Source organism: Stomoxys calcitrans, chromosome 2 (assembly GCF_963082655.1).
Source record: "Stomoxys calcitrans chromosome 2, idStoCalc2.1, whole genome shotgun sequence".
Taxonomy (NCBI): domain Eukaryota; kingdom Metazoa; phylum Arthropoda; class Insecta; order Diptera; family Muscidae; genus Stomoxys; species Stomoxys calcitrans.
In genome coordinates, this window is record NC_081553.1 from 2,225,390 (window position 1) to 2,249,408 (window position 24,019).

The 24,019-nt window shown below is 37.9% G+C and overlaps 1 protein-coding gene and 1 long non-coding RNA gene across 6 annotated transcripts in view; one reads left to right on the forward strand and one right to left on the reverse strand.

Annotated features, from left to right (window-relative positions):
- The first annotated feature begins 4,618 nt into the window (after positions 1 to 4,618).
- The window catches only part of LOC106083508 (neuropeptide SIFamide receptor), a 70,511-nt gene continuing 51,110 nt past the window's right edge, over positions 4,619 to 24,019 (forward strand). For 2 of the 5 annotated variants that reach the window (XM_013246586.2, XM_013246590.2), the window contains exons 1-2: positions 4,639 to 4,858; positions 12,147 to 13,236. In XM_013246586.2, coding sequence (XP_013102040.1) covers positions 12,294 to 13,236 — 943 coding nt within the window. In that variant the 5' untranslated portion in view covers positions 4,639 to 4,858; positions 12,147 to 12,293. Of the gene's footprint in view, positions 4,859 to 11,841; positions 13,237 to 24,019 lie in introns of those variants that run through there. The other 3 variants (XM_013246589.2, XM_013246588.2, XM_013246587.2) reach the window with 3 other exon arrangements.
- On the reverse strand, positions 17,222 to 17,885 carry LOC106083510 (uncharacterized). The gene is made up of 2 exons (XR_001220671.1): positions 17,674 to 17,885; positions 17,222 to 17,620 (listed from the first exon to the last, which is right to left on the reverse strand). It is a non-coding gene; the product is annotated as an uncharacterized LOC106083510 (long non-coding RNA).

Below are 24,019 nucleotides of genomic sequence, written 5' to 3' on the forward strand. Positions count from 1 at the left end.
CACAAGTATGAAATTTTGCGATAAATATGACGGTTTTCTCCAAATTATATAGTTGACCTGGTGGAGTTTGGACGACGACTAACTAAAAATCATTTGGTCCTGAGAAGGTTAAGCAAATTTTAGTTTTGACGGCTTAGCCTACATACCAAATGCGGTGTAGCGTAACTAAAGATCGTCTTTGCCCGACACTAGCCCGTCCTTACTTGTTTTTAAATTAATATGTAAATATTTAGCGAATAACGATAATGCAACAGTCTGAATATGACAAATATGACAAAATTATGCTTGGATGGGGAAGAACCTTAACCAAGAATGATTCCCTCAACATTCTCTCTTTTCTTTTAATTTTGAGGGTGTATAGTGTAAATTACAAATAAAATATAAGTAAAAAAAAGGAGTTTAGAATCAACATAGGGTGTTTGGTGATATCACCAGACTTATTGCTCTGAATGAAACGCATTTTCCACAGCATACGATAGGACCCATGAAGACACCGGAATCTAGGAAAAATAAGGTTGATTGACGGATGATCAATACAGTCTTTAAACTCGTACCAGGAACCACGCGCACTAGAGCAATGGAGACTATTCTCGATATCCCACCCATAGACATACAGATTAAGTATGAGGCAGCCACTACGTTGGCTAGTTCATGTTATCAGAATGAATGAGGAAGCTCCAGCGAAGAAGTCTTTTGACGGCGAACACTGTGGTACACTCAAATCAGGACCACCAAAAGCCCGATGGAAAGATCAAGTAGTGAAAGACATCTTGGTGTCAGAGATTTTAGAAGGAGCGCAGAAGATCGAGGCGCTTGAAACGCTTTTCCAAGTTCTGCTATTGGGACAAATGTTCTGTCATTGCCAATTAAAGTAAAGTAGCCACTATGAGACTTAACGCGATGTCTATCCATCGCGACGATAAACACCTGGAAGGAATGGAAGAGTTTCGGATCGGACACCTTAGACGACACTTGAGGTCGAGTGCAAGTCACTCCTGCCAGCGGCACAGGCTTGGATTGATGGAACTCTGGTACTCAGAGATGGTCCGTAAGACGATTTTTTAGGTTTCCGACTGTCAAAAAGTTGTAAAAGTCGAAAACGTCGTATACTTGTATAAAACGTAGAAAAAGTCGCAAACGTCATAAACCTTAATAACTCAGTGCAAAAGTTTGATTTTTAACAAATATTATTGTCACTTATTTGTTGTATATAGAAGAGTTTATATTTATGTAAAAAAATTTCGCAATAAAAGAAATATTAAGTTTTTTTTTAATTTTTGCATTTACATTTTTCACACAATAAATTGGAAATATACGCAACTTCAAGTCAATTTATAAAGTAACGTTTAAGGATTTTTTTGTGAAGCAAAAAATCAAAAAATTATTAGTTTTCATCAATTATATTTGGAAATTGCAATTATTTTGTATCCTTTTGCAAAATTATTTGCTTCTCCCGTTTTAATTTGCTTTTTGAAAGCTGTTGTAAACGACATATGTTAAAAATGCATGACATCTGCGGAAGTGTCAAGTGAAATGGTACATGGAGTGTTAATTATGTTATTCAATAACAATACTTAAAAATAACATTACTTATTCAATAAAATACTTAACACGCCATCTTCCATTTCACTTGACATTACCTCACATTAGCATACTTAACACGCCATCTACCATTTCACTTGACACTACCTCAGATGTCATTCATTTTATAACAATATTGGTAAAAATCGTGTAAACCTACGGTAGCTTTTTCTAATTCTTAACCGATTTTTTCCAATTTCAATATTGTTCATCTCCAGGAGGAAAAAATTACTTATGCCAAAATTTTTAGTTAATCAGATCAAAAATTCGACATATTTTCGTTCGAATTTTTTTTCTGTCAGAAACCTAGTTTTTTGGCTAGGTTTACGACGTTTTCGACGTATGTAATATACGTCGGAAATGTATGTCATATACGTCACTGTTTCTGACAGGCCATCTCTGCTGGTACTGCTATGTGGAAGTTCATGCTACACGGATAGACTAAAGCTAGAAGACATATTGAGCCTAGGGGCCCATTGAGAACCCAAGGACTGAGATCTGTATCCAACTGCCTGACCTTAATACGGTCCTGCAAGTGCAGATCCCGGCTATCACAGAAGTGGTATGGCGTTAACGAAGGCGTCGAATGAAACGATTTGGCAGTGAAGGCCAAAGGAGGCCACCCTAGCGCAGAGGTTAGTTAAGGGTTCGAATCCTGACGAGACCATCAGAAAAAAATTTTCACTGGTACATGGCTATGCCATGTAAAACTTCTCTATAAAGAGGTGTCGCACTGCGGCTCGCCGTTCGGACTCGGCTATAAAAAGTAGGCCCCTTATCATTGAGATTAAACTTGAATCGGACTGCACTCATTGATATGTGAGAAGTTTGCCCCTGTTCCTTAGTGGAATGTTCATGGACAAAATTTGCATTTGCAGTGAAGGCCAAAGGACTGCCGTCAATAAGCATGGTTAATCAGAAGCTTTTCGGGGAAATGCGGTCCAAGTTAAGGGCGTGGGCGTAGAACATAAAAATCCTATGGGAAAATTCGGATCGTGAGAAGACGAAGCTATTACTGAAAGGAAGTAAGAAAGACATCAGTGAAGCTGTCGGTATCATAACTGGACACATAGGGCTACGAGATAATTTATGCAGAATAGGTGCGGCAAATGGCAACATATGTAGGGCTTGTGGGGAAGATGATGAGACGTGCCTATGTCTGGCTTTCGCAGCTAACAAACACCGGAACTTAGATCGGGAAACAATATCAGTGAAACCGCCGTGGTTTGGAGAACATAGTGATAACTTTTTTACAACCTCATATCCCTTTATCCAGAAGGCCACTGAAGCGCTAATAGGAGTTTTTAATTAGAATTCAATCAGCGATCGAATTTCAATTGAAAGGTTGTGTCCGTGTCAATATAGCAGCTACATCTAAATCTGAAACATTTCTGATTCGAATTGCGACGGGTCTCGAGGAGACATTTGCTAATAAAAGCGCATTTTTGGTCTTAACATTGTGCAACCCACTGGAACAGCGAAATCGGATAATAAACTACCTTTATTGTCGAAAGACCCTAAATCGGGAGATAGCCTATAGTAAATGTGGTCCTATCTGGATCATTTTTGGTTCGGATGTCGAAGGGTTTAGAGTTAGACCCAAAATTGTTGGGAACTGTCTATATGGCAGCTAAGTCTTTTGCCGAGATCGCTTGCACTTTTTATGGGATTAAGACGCTAAATCGGAAAATTGGTCAATATAGGAACAATGCATATTCAAATATTGACTGAAATTTAAAGTCGTTTGGGGTTCTTTTGGGTTTCAATATAACTTTTCTCTTTAAAAAAAAATATCACGAAAGTAAAGAGCCAAATTGAATTACTTGCGGTTAAAAATTCTTGGTTTCATTGAATAAATCTTATGATAAAAAATCCTGCAATGGAATCTCAAATGTTGTCTTTTTTTGTATTTTGTCTAAAGAAAAATTTTAATTTAAATTGGATAAAAAATAAAGCTTTAATGGCCTTCAGAACTTTTATCGGGAGATCGGTCTATATGGCAGCTATATCTAAATATAGTCCGATCTAAACCATATTTAGGTCAGTTGTCGGGAAGCCTTAAACTACTCACTGTTTCAAATTTCAGCAAAATCGGATGAAAAATAAAGTATTTATGGGCATTAGACCCTTTATCGGAAAATCGGTCTATATAGCAACTATATCCAAATATGGTCCGTTCAAGAACTTAATGAGCGTGCATCAAAAAGACGTATCTGTGCCAAATTTTAGCTCAATATCTCAATTTTTGAAGGCTCTAGAGTGATTGAAACAGACGGATGGACAGAGGGACATACACACGGACATCGTTAAATCGTCTTAGAACTTTACGACGATCCGAAATATATATAATTTTGTCGGAAATTGATATTTCGATGTGTTGCAAACGGAATGACTAAATGAATATAACCCCTATCTTATGGTGGTGGGTATAAAAATATGTTCATGCCTGTGACATCTGTCGTTGACTAATGAGCTTTCAGTTATGTCCTCTTTAAGATCTTTTTTTATCTAAATCTCGTTTTGGACATTTTCCATTCATTCACCCCGTATCTTTTTCCGAAACTCTTAAAATGTTAACTGGCTACTATGGGAGGAAAAATAAAATAGAAAAATTTCCTGTTTCGGCATGAAAGCATTAAAACGTGTAGGATATGATATTTTTATTATCCTTTCATGTGTTATCCGTCGCCCATACTGCCCTCGTAATGTTAAACGTTTCCTTTAGCACTCACCTTCCTCAACAGTTTCTTCCTCATCCGTCGACACTGGCTTCGTGTGTTGTGACTTTAACCAAATCAAAGAAGAGCAGACGAATGCCAGGAAAGAGAGCAAAGGACCTACATTTCAGTTCAACAAAATGTGAGAGGTGAGCAAAACAAAAAGCAAAAAACAAAACCAGACACTCTCGTTCGCTCGGGGCCAGCCACTAATTGCATGTGTTTGTGCGTGTGTGTGTGTGTGTGTGTGCCCAAGTGTTGGCTGGCAAGGATGACTGCCGCGTACATTAGCCTTACACAAATCGAATTGCCAAAGCTCCAGTATTGCTTCGCACGCGGAACCGTTCACAACTCAGTTTCCCCCCAAAAAAGAAATTAAGAAAGCCCAAGTGAACAACAAATAAAATGTAACGGTCATTTAAGATTTGAAACTTCCAAAAAAAAAAAAATTAAGAAAAACACCTAAAAAAGAAATTATTATCGCTGTGCTAAAGAAAAGTGAAGTTTTAGTATAAATTCGTTGGAAATCAATTTGACCACCACCCCCAAAGGCTTATTATGTAAATATCCTTCAGAAATCGACACTTAATGTGAGGAGGAGAAGGCGAGGCAGTAGCAACGACCGAAATGCAATGCAAGAGTCGTTGCATTCAATGACTTTTACGGTGGTGTCCTAGAACGCGAGGCACTGGGAGTTCAATTTGGATGGTTTAAGTGGTCATGGCACATGATGGCATAAAATTTGTTTGGAGCTAAACTAACAGTTAAAGTTGTTGTGAACTAAATTCCAGCCACCATCACCATCACCCTCCACCGAGTCAGCAGGGTTGACTGGAATTTGGCTATTGCTTACGTTGTCACCGAGAAATAGTAACTTCTGTCCCAAATCTCATCAACAAAATAACTATTCCAAGTATATTAGGGTGTCTTGTTTACAGATCGCCGATATGTGCTGCTTTTACTTAGGCACATGTGAAACTCTTCGTTAGCCCCCAATGTTGATGAGTCCATAGATAAACAGAAGAGTGAGGCAAGCTTTGAGATGTAGTTTAACGACATGCTGGTTATGGTGCCACAGGGTGCCACTGAGTCTGTTTGGCAGACATGAACTATTTTTCCCACGCATACCTCCACCACTTACATTTTACAACATTCGCCAGGCAATTCTATGAATGGTGTTGATCTGGTTCTCCAACGCCCCCGGCTCTCATTAAAACTTCCCTAACATGGTCCACGATGGGGGGAAACCATTCTTTCATTCATTCAGCCATTCATGCCTTCATTGCTTTGCAATTTAATTTACGATAGTCTATTGTGATTGTTGTGTGGCTGTAAAACTTTTGTTGTAATTGTATCGTTCCCCATTTGTGGTGTGCCTGTGTGTGTGAGAGTATGTGTGATGACATTTGGCAGTCATCATCCATCTGGCCGTAGAGCAAAGGAAATCCTTTTTTATATTCCATTTGATTGCTGCTCTCCTTTGACGTTTTCCCCCTCAGTCTCGAATGTCAAAGACAATAAATTGAGTGTTCAATGATATTTGTAGAGCATTTTGTGGTTAATATCGCCGATAGAATAGTGAGCCAGGCGAAATATACAGCCCCAGGGGTTTGAGACAAATTGACAGATAAAGGATGATGACCAACAACACGTTGGCCCATACACATGCGTGGCCTCAATGTCTTGCTGATGATTAATTTTTGGAATAAACAAAGTTTGGCGATTGCCATTGCAATGGGTGTGTTGTGCTGTGCATATTGATTTCGTATTTATTTGCTCATGTCGCGATTTATGCTGCTTTTATGAGGATGGGTCAAAGGTTACAAACTTGAAATGTGGTTTGTTTTTATGGTTTCAGCAGCAGTAGCACAATCAGCTGCAATCACGAGTAGATGGCAACAAACAAAATCTCAGGGACGATTATCACTCCTTCGTTGCACTTGCTGAGCTCTCGGTCTCTCTCCGATTGCTTGTGTATGTGTGTGTGTGTAGTCAGCAAATGCAGCATGTGTTTCTGTGTTTGTGTTCCTAGGTTCGAGTATTTATTCGGTTTTTTTTTTGGTTATACGTATATACATCCGCACACAAATGTGTAAATCACCTTTAGATATATATGTGTGTGTATGCAATGTACATGTGTGCATATATGCAATGACCTTAACTATAATATATATTATCAAGGTCTGCCCGACAATGATTCCCCTGCCTTCGGTACGACCATCATGGCCAACTTATTTATGTGCCACGTACCAGAGGAGAATTTGTAGGAGAACAAAGCCTAAATGTTTGAGAGCAGCTGTCCTTATGTTGTGTCGGGCCAACAACAAAATCATTCTTCAGCACTCAAAGGTCATAATTCCGGAATCGGAATCGGCAAATACTTCTAAGCTCTTCGCCAAATTCACACTGCCATCCATGCATACACAACGAGTTTCACTCGCCTTTCAGCCATGGCCAGCGGAGATTACAAACATAAATGCAAATATATAAAAAAAAAAATACTTGCAAGGAATTTCCCAACGTATTCGTTATTGAATGAATTCAAAAACAATTCAAGGAATAACAAACTTGCAATGCTCTTATGTATTACGCAGAAACAAAAAAACATCCTTTGGTTTCCTTGGCAGAATAGAACAAAATAGACAGGCATTATAGCTCTATAAAATTTTTGAATATCGGCCCTTAAATTTATATGACAGCTACATGAATATATTGTCCGATCTCGACCATACTCAACACGGGTGTCGTGTTGTTACGGTGTTGTTTGGAGGTTGGTATCAGCTGGACGATAAATCTCCAGCCGATAGAACTTAGAACTTTGGCTTTGCCGGTATGCTGGCGTTTTGCGCGGCTATCACTCTCCGGATGGGGGTGGTTCTTGACAGGGAAGTTCTTAACACCATACCGGGCTTAAATGAATATGGAAAAAGTTTGACGCCTGACGCCGAAATTAGTCCATACACAAGAGAAAAAGGGGCAATGACTAAAAAACCCACCAACGCTCCAAATTTCTACGAAATCAGTTAAAAAATAAGTTCTTCTATGGGGCGCAAGATCCTGAATCGAAAGATTGATCTGTATGGCAGTTATATCTTAATGTAGTCCGATATAAACCATATTAGGTATCGATGTCATTATTACTGCATCGATGTCATTATTACTGCGATGAATTACTGCAAAGTAATGGCTTCAATGCATTTCTTATGGTCTGAAGACCATACATTGCCTGATCGGTACATAGATAACAGCTGTATGTGGTTCGAAAGTCTGGAGGCCTCGTGAAAATCCTTGTTTCTACTTCAGCTTGATCGGTCAATAATTACCGCTTTTATGGGCTTAAGACCCTAAATCAGCAGATCGGTCTATGTGACAGCTATACAAAACTATTCAGTAAGGATTTCTGGGGGTCTAATAAAACTCACCATTTATGGGCAAAAAACCTTAAATCGTTCAAGAATTTAAACTGCGTATGAAAAATATGGATCTATGCATAAATTCAGCCCAAAGACTCAATTTTTAAAGGTTGTAGAGTGATAACAACTTACAGTGGGCGGACAGACACACGGACATCGTTAAATCGTGTTGCAGTTTTGCAACAATCTTAATATATATAGGTTGTGGAGTCTGAAATGGATATTTCGATGTGTTTCAAAGGAAATGACAAAATGAATATTCACCCCACCCTATGGTAGTGGCAATTGAAAGTCAAGAGATTGGTGTATATGTGGGATTTTGGACACGGAACTCCTGAGCCGAGAAATTCCGGGATTTACCGCTTTTTTGAAGACGTCAATTCGTGGGAAAATTTTGCATTTTTCTTAGGAAAACGGAAATGAATAATAAAATCTTCTCTTAAGAAATTTAAAAAAGGCAGGCAAAATCCATATAGTCTTCAAAAGAATGAACAAGAAATGTAAAAAAAAAACCATGAACATTCCATTAAGGCTTAGTGGAAAACTTCTCACGTATCATTGAGTGCTGTGCATTTCAAGTTTCATATCAATGATAAGAGGCTTCCCTTTAATAGGCGAGTCCGAACGGCGTGCCGCAGTGTGACACCTTTTTGGGTAGAAGCTTTAACCTCACAAAATGGTAGGGGATAACCACCGCAGAAGATTTTTTTTCTGATGTTTTCACCAGGATTCAAGGTGAACAAGCTCGTTCCGGTCCAAAAGCTGATGCCCTTTTTTTAATGACGATGAACACTACACTACATACAAGTTTGCCGATATCTTCAAATATGGTCGGCCAATTTTTTGTCATTTGGAGGCTAAAATCTGAAACAGCAGAACATTTTTGCTGTTTTAGCAAATAAACTTTGAGACAAGGACAATGTTGTACCTTAGTTAAAACACGGAAAAATCTTAAAAATATTTTTATTTTAAAAATAACAATTCTACGTTCAAAAATTAAAATTTTTCTTTTTTGAGATTACTTTGTAGTTTTTACAGCGCACAACAAGCCGATTACTGGCTTAGGTATATGTCCATAGTGGCATGGGGCATATTAATATCTGCACCCTCTTTCCAACCTAAACTAACGGAACCTAACGTTCAAAACCAGTAAGGAAAGGCAAATGTCGGGAGGAGCCGACTATATAATACTCTACACCACCGAGTCAACATGCATAATCTAGTCAGACTTGAATTTTGCATACCTATTGAAAAACTGAATAGAACCTTGTAAGATTTTTTTCGATAGGACTTAAATGGTCGCTACTACAGACTTTAAGGGCCATATCGGAGATATATCTAATTTTGAAGACGTTAAATAAAACACCTCACGCTAAATTTTATAAAGATAGAACCAAAATTGTGGCCACTGCAGCCTTAAAAGACCAGATCGGCTGAAAGATATATTTGGATGCTATATCCAAATCTGATCCGACTTTAATGAAGTTTTGCACACGTATTGGGACGACAAATAAAACATTCGAAGCTTATCGATGGGTCTAGCTCTTCTCCTTCTTAGCGTTGCAAACAAATGCACAAAGTTATAATACCCTGTACCCAACTACGAAGTAGAAACAGAATTAGTGAGCGATAGTGAAATGGAAGGTTGTGTCCCATCTGGGACGTAGCCAGGAGGGAATATTATAAAAATGAAAAATTTTATATTTATAATAGTCTACAAAGACAAAAGTTTTCTGAGGCCAGGGGCGTCTTAAAATTGGAAATCTTAAGGAAAAAATTTTAATGAATTTCTTAGTAAAATCAAAATGTTAATGAAATTTTTTCCAAAAAAAATTTTAATGATATTTTTCTGGAGACAAAATTTCAGCGTAATATTCTCTTACGATAAAATTTCTAACTAAGTTTTAAAGAAATTTTTTAAGGGCTAACTTTCAGCGGAAAACTCTCTACAGATTACCCAACCTCGAGATTATTTTTTGAAACCAAAATTTAAGTTTTGCATAAATATTTTTCTGATTTATTTTCTTTTTATTATGCTAATCTGTTCCAAACAACATTTTTCTATAGACAAATTTCAATAAATATTTTTAAAAACAACATTTCAACCCATTACGCCTGACCCTCGATTCAGTTGTCCGATTTTGATGAATTTGTATCTCTATATATAGAAACGCGTGATTGACTGCTTGGCTAACTGACTGATCGACTCCCAGCCCAAACGATAAGACGGAGTTTTGTGATATTCGTACGTTTAGGTACTAAAAAGTACGAAATTGTGACTTTTAACCCAGCGCAAACGGATGGGGCTAGAATTATGATTTTTCAAAAAACTAAGATTTGGTGACAAAAATTTCCCATAGTAGTACCGGAAGTGGGAAAAATGGCACGTTTAGAATCGCAATTGGTACTTTTTTGTACCTTGTTTGTTAATTGAGCTAAAGCTTAGAATTTTGGAATTAAGGTACACTATGGCAATCAAATTGGGATGGCAAAAGAGTTTTTGCAAAAAGTACCAAAAAAAGCACGAAATAGGTGAACTTTGCATAGGGTAGAGCTAGAACTTGGAAATTAGTCTTAAATGATTGTTGTTACGAAATAAAGGGAGTAGATAGAAAAAATTTGAAAAAAAAGATTGAAGTAGGGCTCTGAAATTTAACATGTAGATCCTACTGAGAAATAAATATTGGCTGACTAAGTGATTTTTTTAACAAATCATACACCGAAGTGCCCCCCTCCAAAATAAAATCCTGGCTACGTCCCTGGCTCCCATATATATGCAACTTTCGTTTTGGTAATGCATTTATCAATCGATCTTCTCAATAACTTGCACAACGATTTACTTTACGGCCCCTACAATATCTACAGATTTCGATCGGAATTCTAGATATAAAATTTAAGCAAATTTTAGTTTTGAAGACTTAGTCCATATACCCAATGTGTGTGGGTATCAAAAGTTAGTTTCGCCCGACTTTAGCACGTCCGTATTTGTTTTTGAATTAAACTGGAACTTTTCTTTTGGAAAACATCCAAATAGACAATCGAGAACAATAAAAATCAAAACCAAGCTTAGCCACACAAGGAAATCACAAATATATTTTTTTCTCGCTAGATTAATGGTTTCTCCCTCTGTGCATGGTGGCAAAAGTGGTGATACTCGTTGTGCTTGGCTTTAAAAAATAAGTTTCTTATCATGGAGCATTGAACGTGGGAAAGTTAGCTAACATGAGGTTGGTGGAAAACCTATAGTGGTGTTGTCAAGCTAATTTGATGTTTGTTATTTAAAGCTAATGTCTGTAGGCAAATGGACATTTTTTTAATTTGTTGTTGCCACTTTGGTTGTGGGATCGAAGACAAGATTATAAACTTATTAATTGGACACATTCATTATCTGTACTTGGACTCATTCTGGAAATGCTTTTTTTTTGTTTAATCCCATAGTTGTTGCTGCGATTCGCATCCTCCATGCATTAGTAAAACTGAAATGAAAGACATAAACATTGTTTTTGAAAATATTTGCCAACCGAAATGGGTATTTTTCAAATAGATATCTCTCTATTTGCCCACATTCCACCGCTGTAGCAACAACAATAGAAAGGTTTGTTTTGAAATCCCTTTTTTTTTTGTCTTCTGACCATTTCTTTCTCGAGCGGAATAGCCATTTTTCTTTGTCTTCTATGCAAACTGCAAAATGGAATACCCCGTTTAGCGACAGATTGTCCTTTGGTCTGTGGTTAACTGGGAGAACTGGGTGTCAAACAAAGGTCCCTACGTCCACTTCAATTAAAGATTGGCAGGACAAAGGAAAACTATAACCATCACAAGCATCTATGATGGTGCCGCTGTCCTAAACCACAAACCTTTTATGATGGTCTTTTTCACAAATATATACGTTTTACCTCTTAGATGCGTGATTCTATTTTACGTCTAGCATTTTATTAATATTTCATTTAACATTTAGTTAAAAAAAATAAAGGAAAAACGAAACTCGTAGCCAATTCAAGAGGATTTCGACTGTATGACCTCCCTAGCCAGCGGCAGGACCATCTTTCACTACGCAAGCACACACACACACACACACTGCAATAGTCGGTCGGTGTATGTTTTGTGAATGACTAGTAAATTTGCTTGCAAATCACAAAATTATGTTAATTCTGGGGGCAGAGTGAGGCAGGCACTCTCCCCACTTTCCCATACGCATACACTCTCACATGAGCGAGAATATTGGCAGCCATAAAGATTAATGGATTGTTTTGGTTTGTTTGCGTGTGCATGTGAATGAACAACGACAAGGAGAGTATGTTCCAAAAAATTAGGTTATGATTATTTCCACAAAAACCAAGACCACCAGCGCCAGCGCCATCACCACAACCACGAACCAATGCCTCCTTTTTCCCCGCACTTCGCATGGATGATCCGAATAATGTTTTTTTAATAGGCAGCAGCTCCCAGTGATTTTGACATAAAACTTAGACAAATGATTTAGAGGAGTTCTTTATTTGAAAGCCAATTGAAAAACGCAAAAGAACCGAAGCAAAGCCACCTCGTTTTTCTTCAGCTGAAGGGCACAGAGTGGGAGAGGGAAATGGTCGCATCGCATCGCCTTAGAAGGAAACCTCAGCAAGGCGAGGAGAAAGCATCACCCTCAACATTCAGCGATTACCATGATACATTACTTGTGTCCTCAAAGTCCTCTTCGTCCGCTTCCGCGGGCGCCACAACCATTTCCTCCCCCTCGTCGCCGTTGCCATCGTCCTCGTCAACTAGCCAACCAACCATAAGGATAACTGGCATCAACACAACGGCACAGCAGTTTAAAACTATGGATTACTCGGCGGAAGCTCTACTGGATTTCAATTTCACCAAGGCATCAAACGATTCTAGCAGTTTTATAGAAAACTTTTCCCATCAACTCTTCGACTTGAACACCCTCTCTGCTGGCTCACGCAGCAGCAGCCCTCACATTGCCAACGGCCATGATGTCAACTCTACGGTCGTGCAAGTGGTTTATGATGGCGCATCATTAAATCCTGCAACTTTCTTATCATCTGATACCACATCATTGCCAATGTTCACAACGGCAGCTACTGCTGCCACCGTCACCGCCACCGCTGATGCCAACGGAGGCCTAGTTATGGACACATTGCTGGGCTCTGTTATGACCACTGCCACCGCCACTGTCACTTCGGCCGCCTCCCGCTATCAGGGTGATGTGTATGAGACCACCGCCATTTCCTCCATGTCGACAATGAGAAGCGCCAACAATGATTCGGCCTACTGGGAATTGGAGGCATCCGACTTTGATTTCCTCTATCGCCATTCGTTGACCATGACCATTGTCTATTGCATTGCTTATGTGATTGTGTTTCTGGTCGGCTTGGTGGGCAATAGCTTTGTCATTGCCGTTGTCCTGCGAATGAGGAATATGCGCACGGTGACCAACTACTTCATCGTTAATCTCGCCATCGCTGATATTTTGGTTATTGTCTTTTGTTTGCCGGCAACATTGATGAGCAACATATTCGTACGTAAGTATCGAACATAACACACACACTCTCACACACGCACATACCAATACCCAAACCCACAACACAAATACATATGTTAGGCATGTCTAACTGTTGACGTATCATAACTTATTATTACAGTTCTATTGTTGATGTTGTCGTCTCCTATTTTATGTGGTAACATTCTTCTTGCATCTCATTTAGGACTAACCGATGACAAATTCCAATTAACTAAAGTACCATTTTGTCAGAGATAAGTTTTGGATTGTCAATAACACTGATTTACTTTTCACACATTCCTGGTGCTATGCATATACCCAAAGAGTTTTGGCATTTTGTAACCAAAGCAGATCAATATGTTCTTCTTTGTTGTTGGATTAAAGTTTTTAAGGAAGGTCCCCCATACTTTGCATCACAGAGATGACATTTGCCGATGTTATGAAGATCTAAACGAAATATTTGATATTTAGTTTCTGGGTACGAGATTATTCAGAGTTTTCGAAATTCGCACATAAATGCTGTACGAAAATTTGTTTTGACAAGAGTATATTTCGGCATCAAAAATTTAGAAAATATCACTAGAGCTATACTTCTTTAAAAAAATGAAAGAAATAAAATTTTATAGAATAATGTTTTTATTGTATTTGCGCTTATATTTATTTTGGTCACAAACTTATTTAATTTTGTTATTATAATTTCGTTCAGCATAGGCCAATGGCCTTTTGTTTTTGTCTCTATTTGGAATGGAAATAAAAACAATTTAAAAACCCTTTCAAGCTAAATGTCACGTGCAAGGTGCACTTGGCTACACAAAAAAAAAATGAAAACTATGTTCAATTAAGAAATTTATACATTCAATTAGAAAATTTGCTGAAATTGGACTTTGTATTATTAATTAACATTGCTGTGTTGTGATGGTTGACCTTTATTTTTCAATACTTTTTTGTTCAAAAACTGATGTTATTGTTTTTGACAATTGTTTTGTTATTGAAAAATCCAATATTTCGAAAACCACCGGTTTTCTTCCTCAGGGAATTTCACTGAAATTTTTATACATTTATACATTAATATACCAAACGAAAAATAATTCATTTTCTTTTTCAATAATTACATTATTCTTAACAATTTCAAAGGACTTTCTCCTATAAAACTGTGCACAGTGGTCTGTGTCCTCCCTAAAGTTTATCAGTTTGATATATTAATGTATAAATGTATAAAAACTTCAGCGAAATTCCCTGAGGAAGAAAACCGGTGTTTTTCGAAATATTGTATTTTTCAATAATAAAACAATTGTCAAAAACAATAACATCAGTTTTTTAACAATTATATTCATGACCTCAGGCCGAACAAACCAAAAAATCATTAATTACAAATTTTGAAATTTAGATTTGTGACAAGCTCAAAAATCCAATTATAGGGCCTATTAACGCAATAAACCACTTATTTGTCGATATTTTTCACATAAATAAATAACATGTTTTGCACTAAATTTATTTGGTCTTGAAATAATTCATACAATCGGATATTGTCCGGCTGCAGACCATAGAGTAATTATAAATAGAACACAAAAAAAGAAACGTTTTTTGAAGTTAGGCAGAAAAATGCGTTTTTTGCTTTGTAATAGCATTTGACCGGTTTCCAATATCGCGATTTCGTTTGCAACCACCCAAACTCGTCAGCAGAATTTGTCAAATAGGTATTTCCATCTGTAGCGCAGCAAGAAAGAAAATTACTCCACTTAATATGTTTCTACCAAATGAAGAAATCGAACTATCACAAAGAAACACACTTGCCCAACTGCTTTCTTTCTTTCTTTGTGATAGTTGGATGTCTTTTAGTAGAAACATATGAAGAAAAAGGTGAAAATAATTCTAAAATGTTTGAATAAAATTTGTAAACATGCGTTATAAATAATAGGTTTTAGTTATTATGCCATTCACAATAGAGGATTTCTGCGGGTGCCCAGACTTGTTTGTGAAAAACATATTATAGCAATCCCGACGACAGATGTTCGCATAAGCCTGAAACTAGTAAATTATCCAGAACTTCATTGTCCCGAATAGATGTAGTTTTCATAAAAATTTCAATGCACTGCACTATATAGTATTTAATAAAACACCGATATTATCAAATTTGTACACCACACTCAAAGACCTAACTTGAGTCCCACATTGTCCCAATCAGCCAGATATTCCGTTGGGAGGTTCCTTGGGAGTGGAATGCCCCAAGACTCTTGGTGCCAAATATTTATACCAGACGCGTAGTCAACATGTAAAAACCTTTTATTTGAGGACCCAATTTGTATTAGGTTGGACAAACTTTTCCGTTTTAGGAATATAGCGTTTTTGCAAATTTGGGTAGATGGAGGGTCCACTCACTTTCCCTCCATGAGGTATTCAAATATGAAGTACCCTAGACCCAAAGTCAACATTTTCTGAACATTTACTCAAAATTGGTTCAGGCTTGGTTGAATTCATAAGGAACAATCGAACAAACAAAGCTCAACGGTTTGACTTTTGTATATAAGTCTTGCTGTAGACGGTCTGCTCTGTGGTATTTTAATGTCGTATTCTTACTATACCTCTGAATTCCTTGAATTAGAGTGAGGGGAAGCGGACCCTCACCCTTCACCTGGCCTCTTGCCCCTTCAAGATTCATAGTAACATTCGCTGCAAGCTTCATAAAAACTTGTGCTGCTTTTTTGAATCTGTACCGAACAAATAAAAGATAATTGGTGTTGAATTTCGCATAAGTGTCCATAGGGCGAAGCTATTCTTGACATCAACTTGGTTTACCCAGTTATAAACAATCCAGCACAGACGAAACTCACAATAAATTCAAATAAAACAGCAAGGACAAAACCCCTTGCTGTTTTATTCCTGGTGTAAGTTTGGTTCAAACTTCCATGTGTATTTGTAAGCCCTGCTCCATTCCTGTACTCCTCAATGATGTGTGGCTCATTTGAACTATTTTAAAAAATCGAGCGCTTTTTGAAAATAATTTTCGTCTATTTTAATTTTTTCAAAACAATTTAAAAATATTTTTAAAAAATCGCACCACTTTTGAAAGATTTTTCGACTGCGGCGTTTTTTTAAATAATAGTAAAAAAAATCGCGTGATACGCGATTTTGGTTAAAATCACTTATAAAATTACACCCCAAATTGTTGTCTACATTTACCGCCCAAGTAGATAGTGTTACAACAAAATATTTGGGGTGATAATGAACATGAAAATACTCTCCAAATTCTAAATCGCAATTTGACCCCATTTAATATTGAGGCGCGAATTATGAGGCACTGTACCATTTGGTATGGCATATGCAAATTTGCCCATGAAAATTCAATTTAGGAACAGGGACAAACTTATCATATATCAAAGAGTTCTGTCCGATTCAAGTTAAAGCTCAATGATATGGGGCCTCTTTTTATAGCCTAGTCCCAATGGCGTGGTACAGTGCGACACCTGTTCGGGGAGAAGTTTTTAAATGGATGCCATACCATTTTTTTCAAATGGCAAATTTGCTCACAAAAGTCGCCAGCTTTAGGAGAAGAAAACCACCGCTGAAAATTTGTTCTCATGTCCTGGCCAGGATTCAAAACCAGGCGTTCTGCGTCATAGGTAGACATGATATCCTCTGCGCTACGCTGACCTCCGAGGTGTGGCACCCATTTAAAAACTTCATCCCAAAGAAGTGTCCCACTGGGGCACGCCGTTGAGAAGGTGAGAAGTTCTCCCCTGTTCCATAATGGAATGTTCATGGACAAATTTGCAATGACGCTTGTATATCCAGTGCTTACTTTGTATATCCAGTGCTTGAGGACTGCCGATGGGCCATATCGATAATATGGGATCTGGTCACACAAATTAAACTCTTGAACAACTTAAGGTCTCAACTGTTACCCAAATTGGATCAAACACTTTCATTTCCCTCTAAGGTTTTAATTTGATATTAGTACATAATTTTCGACCTGGGGATTGTTTTGATTAAAATATAAAGAGACAAGGTTTTAGGTTCATAAAAAAAAACTTATTTTATACCAAATCCGTGTGAGACGTATTCATACCACAAATGAACATTTTATCAGTTTAAGCATTGTTTTGTGCTCCTAACTCCCAGTTGCATAGTATTTGTTCTGCCTTTTCAAAGAATGTTGGCACATATCTTCTCGTTCATTATCAGCATCAAAAAAGATTGAAGTGCGTCGGAATAGACACAGACGATAGAAGTTACGGTGCCCTCCTTCCTATCCGAGCGATGCAGACAAGCAACACCCAACCGCATGTGGTGTTTCAAGTATGGGGCCAAATTTAATTTAAAAGCCAAAGATCCAAGGAGAACCAAGCCCAAGTAACACTTTTGACATCAGACACAAAAACAAGGCCGATATGAAACAACAACACCATCTACGAAGAACGATTAATCAGCTTAAATTTGCCAAAAGTGTATGTGTGCCTACTATCAGTGATAGGGATGTGGGGAACACAACGATACTCCCCACAACTTCACCATCAAGATGATGTTCCGATATGGGTAGTGTATCTGCTGTTGAGCAACGCACAGTTTTCCACATTACATCCAGACAAAGTTCAGGGAATTATTTTCGCTTAACTCTTAGAAATGGGGAATTTGACTTCATTGGAATTTTGTGATATTTTCAATTCAAGTGTGACATTTCATTGACTTACGTGCCAAGAAAAATTTGTACTTATGCCCTTATGAATGTCTGTCGCATATTTGCCTGTCAATCTGTTTGGCCATGATTGATCCCTGTCTGCTTTTGTAGTAGTTTGTGAGATTCCAAATCCAATGTGGGGCCTTGTGAGCTCTATAAAAATTCAATTCCACACGTTTGGAATAAATGTGCACTGACTCTATAAAGCTCCCGTGGTGTTTTTTGACAGTCCCCTTGCCACAATCACCCCCAATTTCAGACAAGGACCATAACAATTTGTTTGGTATTAATGAAATGTCCAACACGTGACGTTTGGTTCGCTTTGAGCAAATGGTCCAGCATTGGTCGCCATAAGAAATCGCAACGCTAGACTCTATTCCCCAAAAAGAAGACACACATCCATAGTGACACACGAAGTGAAACTGTCCAAAAACAATTACTGTGAGTGTGTGTGTATGTGTTTGGGAGCTCCCCTCGCATCGGACAATAGAATTCGAATATAAATCAGGAGTGGAGTTAACAAGTAAAAATAATATCCCTTGCTCCAAATCCTCTCCGAGGGAGTATTTACGAGATAAACGCGTGTGAGTACATTTAGTAGTGACTCTGTGTGAGTGTGTGTGTCTGTTTGCTGACCAAGAAACATTCACATATAAAAATTGTTAGTATGTCCTTAGGTATGGCTAATGTTTTTTTTTTTTTTTTTAAGTTCAATCGAAGCTATTGGAACTTTTGCACTCATTGAAGATTTTGGAGGAAAACTTTTTATGTCGCCCATTAAGAAGGGGACAATGGGTAGCCAAGATTATCCTTGCGTGCGTTTGAATGTGTAAGCGGGTGAGCAGCACCACATTAGTGAGGATCATATCACAAAAGCTTAGATAATTGAGTTTTGGCATTATTATTGTTTACTAATCAGAACGTTATTGTTCTTTGTTTTGTTCGTCAAACAATACCATCCAACATACGCAGCCAGAAGACCAGCATATAATCGCTTAATTGTTGCAATACACTTGGATAACTTGATTGATATTTGCGGTTGTTGCCTTTGGAATGACGCATTTTTTGGGTATCTCATTAATGAGTTCAGGCCAGAAAGCACAAGTATTGCTGGGCAAGGCAATGCAATGCAATCTTGTTTTAAACTCTGCTCTCGCTATGTTTGTTGTTAATTATTTGTCCTAATATTTTAATTAAATGGGTGCTCGCCAATTCGATTTGTACTGATAAGGGCAGAAAATGGAAAATAGACACGCCATTGGCATTTGCCAATAATAGTTGCACACACATTCCACTATTTCTGACCAATTAGAGTGCAATGGTATTAATGAATACGTGACTCCCAGCTATTTTTGTGTGTATATATTTTTTTTTAATTTGCTTTGTTTTTTTTTATGCCTTAACACTTGTATTGGGCAAGGGGACATAAAAATCAACACTGTCGCATCGTATGGATCACGCTAGAAATGTGCAATACATATACTACTGCAATTTTATTGACACATACTGGGACATGAAATAGAGCATCTCACGCCCTATATTGTAGAGATGTGACCAAAATTGTGGATTTTACTGCCATACCGGATGAAAAATATACATTGGAGCTACAGGGTGGCTGATGAAAGCCGCTACCAAAAAAAAATGTAATAACTTTTTTTCTATTTAATAATAATAATTTAATAATTAATTTAATTAATTAATTAATTAATTTAATTAATAATAATTTAATAATTAATTTAATAATTTAATTTAACATGAATAAAAGAAAAATGTATTCCATACACCGAAAAAAAAATGTAGCAATATTCATCATTGTAGCAATATTCATCAGCCACCCTGTATATCTAAATTAGGACCGATTTTAATGCAATTTTGGGCATGTATTGGAACGTCAATTTAAACGTCTCATGCAAAATCGGAAGAAAATTTTGGATTCTACAGCCTTGCCTTAAAAGGCCATATCGGATGAACGATATATATGGGAGCTATATCTTAATCTGAAATTTTGCATACATATGAGGATGTTAAATAAAACACCCCATGCTAAATTTTGTAAAGATCGGGCGAAAATTGTGGCTTCTACAGCCTTAAAAAGCCAAATCGGATGAAAGATATATATGGGAGCTATGTCTAAATCCGAACCGATTTTTATGAAATTTTGCACACATATTTAGACCTCAAATAAAATATCCAATGCCGAATTTTGTAAAGATCGGTCGAAAACTGTAGCTTCTACAGCCTTAAAAAGACATGTCGGATGAAAGATATATATGGGGGCTATATCTAAATCTGAACCGATTTTTTTTTCAAAATCAATAGCGTTTGTCCTGGGGTCAAAAAAGTGACATGTGCAAGATTTCGTGACAACCGGACATCTAATACGACCTGCACTTTGATTACAAGAATACATGGACTCACAGGCGGACAGACGGACATGGCTAAATCGAATCGGAAAATGATTCTGAGTCCATCGGTATACTTATCAATGGGTCAACCTCGTCTCCTTCTTAGCGTTGCAAACAAATGCACAAATCTAGAATACCCTGTACCACAGTGGTGGTGTGGGGTATAAAAAGGAGGTACCCTATTATTGAGATAAAACTTACAAAAAAAAAGTCCCCCTCTTATTTCTTAATGGAACCACAATGGGTAAATTTGCATTTTATTTAAATATAAACCGATAATACAAAAATATTGTTAAAAAAATACCTGCGCTATCAAGCACCAAATTTTTGATTCAAATCGTGTAAAATATTTTCTAATTTTTCAATTTTGATAAAGACCGCCACTGATATTTAGGTTTTGCCAAAATCCGATTAACATAAATTAGTTTTTATGAACCCAATAAGTTTAGTAAGGAAATCGGTCTATATACAGTTCTATCAAATAACAGTCCGCTCTCATGGTAGAGAGATCAGACAAATATGTTGAGGGGTCCAATTAACTGCGCCGAATTTCTCTAATATCGGCAAATACACCCTTGAGGGTTCAACAACTTAAATCGGGATCTCAGTCTATACTATCCGACCCAAATATGGTCTGACCCCTCTATGGAACTTCAATAAACCTTTTTTGAACCAAAGATCTTTAATTTGGGAGATCGGTCTATATGGCAGGATAAAATTTGAGCCGAATCGCATAAAAATTTCGTATTTTATGGGTTAAGAAGGCTGTACAGACCGATATAGCACATCCATGAACAATTCTTATTTATTATCATATTTAGTTACAACCATCTGCTATATCCATATCCCGATAAGAAGCTAATTGGATTTTTTCGTGGACCTTGCTCGGTATAAGGATGGCAATAATAATCAAGAGCACGTATTACAAACGACTTGTTTTTTTTCATAGAAATTGCAACACATAAAATCATTCTAAATACGAATAACGTAGCAATAAAATCAAAACTTTATTGAACGGTTAAGATATTTTTTTTTCGTACTCGTTTATAGCCATTGTCTCTTATGAGTTGTAACGACAAGTTACCTCTGGGTGCTGGGGTTCAGCTCACAGGGGGCAAGGTTCGTCTCAGAAATGCTTTTGAATTTAGTTCTGTATATTTTGATGGCTTGATGGAGCCATTAAGCTAGAGCGTTAGGGGTGTGTTTCGGGAGCACGGTCGCTGAGGAGCTCGGTGGGCCGGTTTGCGAGTGGGCACACCCTATTACACGGTTGGGCACTGGAGTTCGACAGCCGATAGATGACACTTAGGTACACCTTAACATTGGGCGCTGTTCGGGTTCACAGGGCAACGGCACGGGGAGGCAAGAGAGTACACTCCTGGGTTTGGGCGGGGTGGCAAGAGAGGCACACCGTAATATACGACACTATGCGCGGGTTAGAGGCTAGGAGGCACACTCTAGTACACGGCACTATTCGGGTTCACTAGGTGACGGCACGAGGAGGCGAGAGAGGGCTCCCCGTGGATAAAAGTGGGGTTTCGGCCGCTGTGGCAAGGAGGCACACCCCTTTATGTACGATCACAAAGCGAAGAGGCAAGAGGACTGCTTACACTAGGCACTGGGACGAAGAATGGGCACATCCTCATATGTTTGAGACAATAAGGTACTCTTAGAACACTCTACTCACCACGTCTGCACGGCTTCTGACTCCTTCACTGATTGTCTCGAATACACGTTGCTTCTCCCTTTTATAAGCGCGTGGTCTTCGCCACATACATGTTTTTAAAACAACTTGTTTTGAATAACAAGTTGTTTTTCCCAAACTCGAAAATAAACTCAGTTCCAGAGCATTTGCGTACTTTACGTATCAAATCGGACAAAAATTTAAGTTTCAAGGCGCCGTAGTAGACTAATCAGGAGATCGATCACACCGATTTCGACCATACTTATCACGAATGTAGTAAGTTATAGCAAAACCCTCCCTGCCAAATTTCAATCAAGTCAGTAGACTCAAGAAATCCAATCGAAGGAAGATTTAATATGGGAGCATCATCCAAATCTGAGCCGATATTGCCAATTTGTGATCAATACATCAATAAAAAGTATCACGGTAAAGTTTCTAGAGTACATCTTTATTGGTTCGACCGTTGCCACGAATTGAACAGACCAAATCTTACTGCCCTCCACGATGGATCGCATTTGTCAACTACATTGCATGGCTTTTCCTTAAGACAGAAACTTAAAACACGATAATCTGACGTCATAGCAAGAAATTTTCCTGGTCTATTTATGTTATTTGCTTTCTTTAAGTGTTCCGTAGGTCATACCGATAGATTGGTTTATATAGAAGCTATATCAGGTTATAGACCGATTCGGCCTTGGTATAGACACTGGGGATCAAAACAAGTCTTTGCTTTAGATCAGATAAGAATTGCGCCCTCTAGAGGCTCAAGAAGTATAATTGCGAGATCGGTTTGTATGAAAGCTATATCTGAACACGGACCGATTTGACCAATTTACAAACCCAACTGACCTACACCATTGAAAAATATGTCTGCAAAATTTGGAGCAGCTAGGTGTACTTGTTCGAAAACTGGCATGATTCTGTGATACCGAAGCCCTGCAGGACGGAAGGACTTGGCTCGATCGTCTTACAATGTCATGTCATGTCCGAGGTGCTTCAAACAGAATGACGAAGTGGAGGTTATGGTTTGAATACAAATCATTAAACAGTGGTCTAAAGCCGGACAATATCCTGCAATGGAATCTCAATAAGATTTTAAGACCGAAAAAAAGACAGACAACAGATAAAATTTTAACTATAAACATTCCGATGAAGAAATTCACAATGACCAAAACTTTTTGACAATATTTCAATCATTTAATGTTTTGTAATGTTCTCCTCAACGTTTACGCTCTAATTTTTTTGTTTTTTTCGCCTTAGTAGATTTGTTTTCAGAGTTATTCCATGAAAGCAAACACCTTTTCGCGGTATTTGTGGCCGCATCATAGTGTAAACAAGAAGCAAGGCATAAAAACTAATTAGTTTTTATGGCCGTCTTTTATTCGAAGCCGAATAAGACAACATTCCATAAATGTGTTTGTCCAAAACTTTGGGTTGTTGACTCATTCTGAGAGCATGGTTTGCGCAAAAAGTGATTCGAGGTCTTTAATGGTTTGTTATGCTTTAAGATTTTCATGAAATTGACCTGCCTCTACCCAACTGACCCCATGCCATTTTATTTGGGTTAAGTGCTGTATAGGCTCGCCATTGACAATTAAATTTTTTGCCCAGGAGACCCAGAAATTGTTTTCTTTCCTATTTCATTTTGTTGGCATTCTAGACCATCCACCCTACTTCCCACCCACCCCTCATCACACGAACATTGCATTAAGCACATAAATATTCCAAGTGTAGAGAAATTGCGAGGGAGGATGCGAGTGGGAAAGAGAGAGGCGTGATATGTGGTAGCATAAAGGGTGTTTTCACAGAATGGCCCACACACACACACAAACACAGACAAGCCAAATCACATATATAAGACTGTGATTGTGCCAAGTAAGGCCTCCAACTATTGAAGCGTTCACTGTTGATAGCAGCTCATGTGACTTTTCCTTCGATATTCGACAAACACCCTCCCTCTAACTCTCGCTCGTCTCGGACGAAAAGAAAAATAAATGCTGAAATGTTTACCCCTAAAGCCAATCACGCACACACATACACA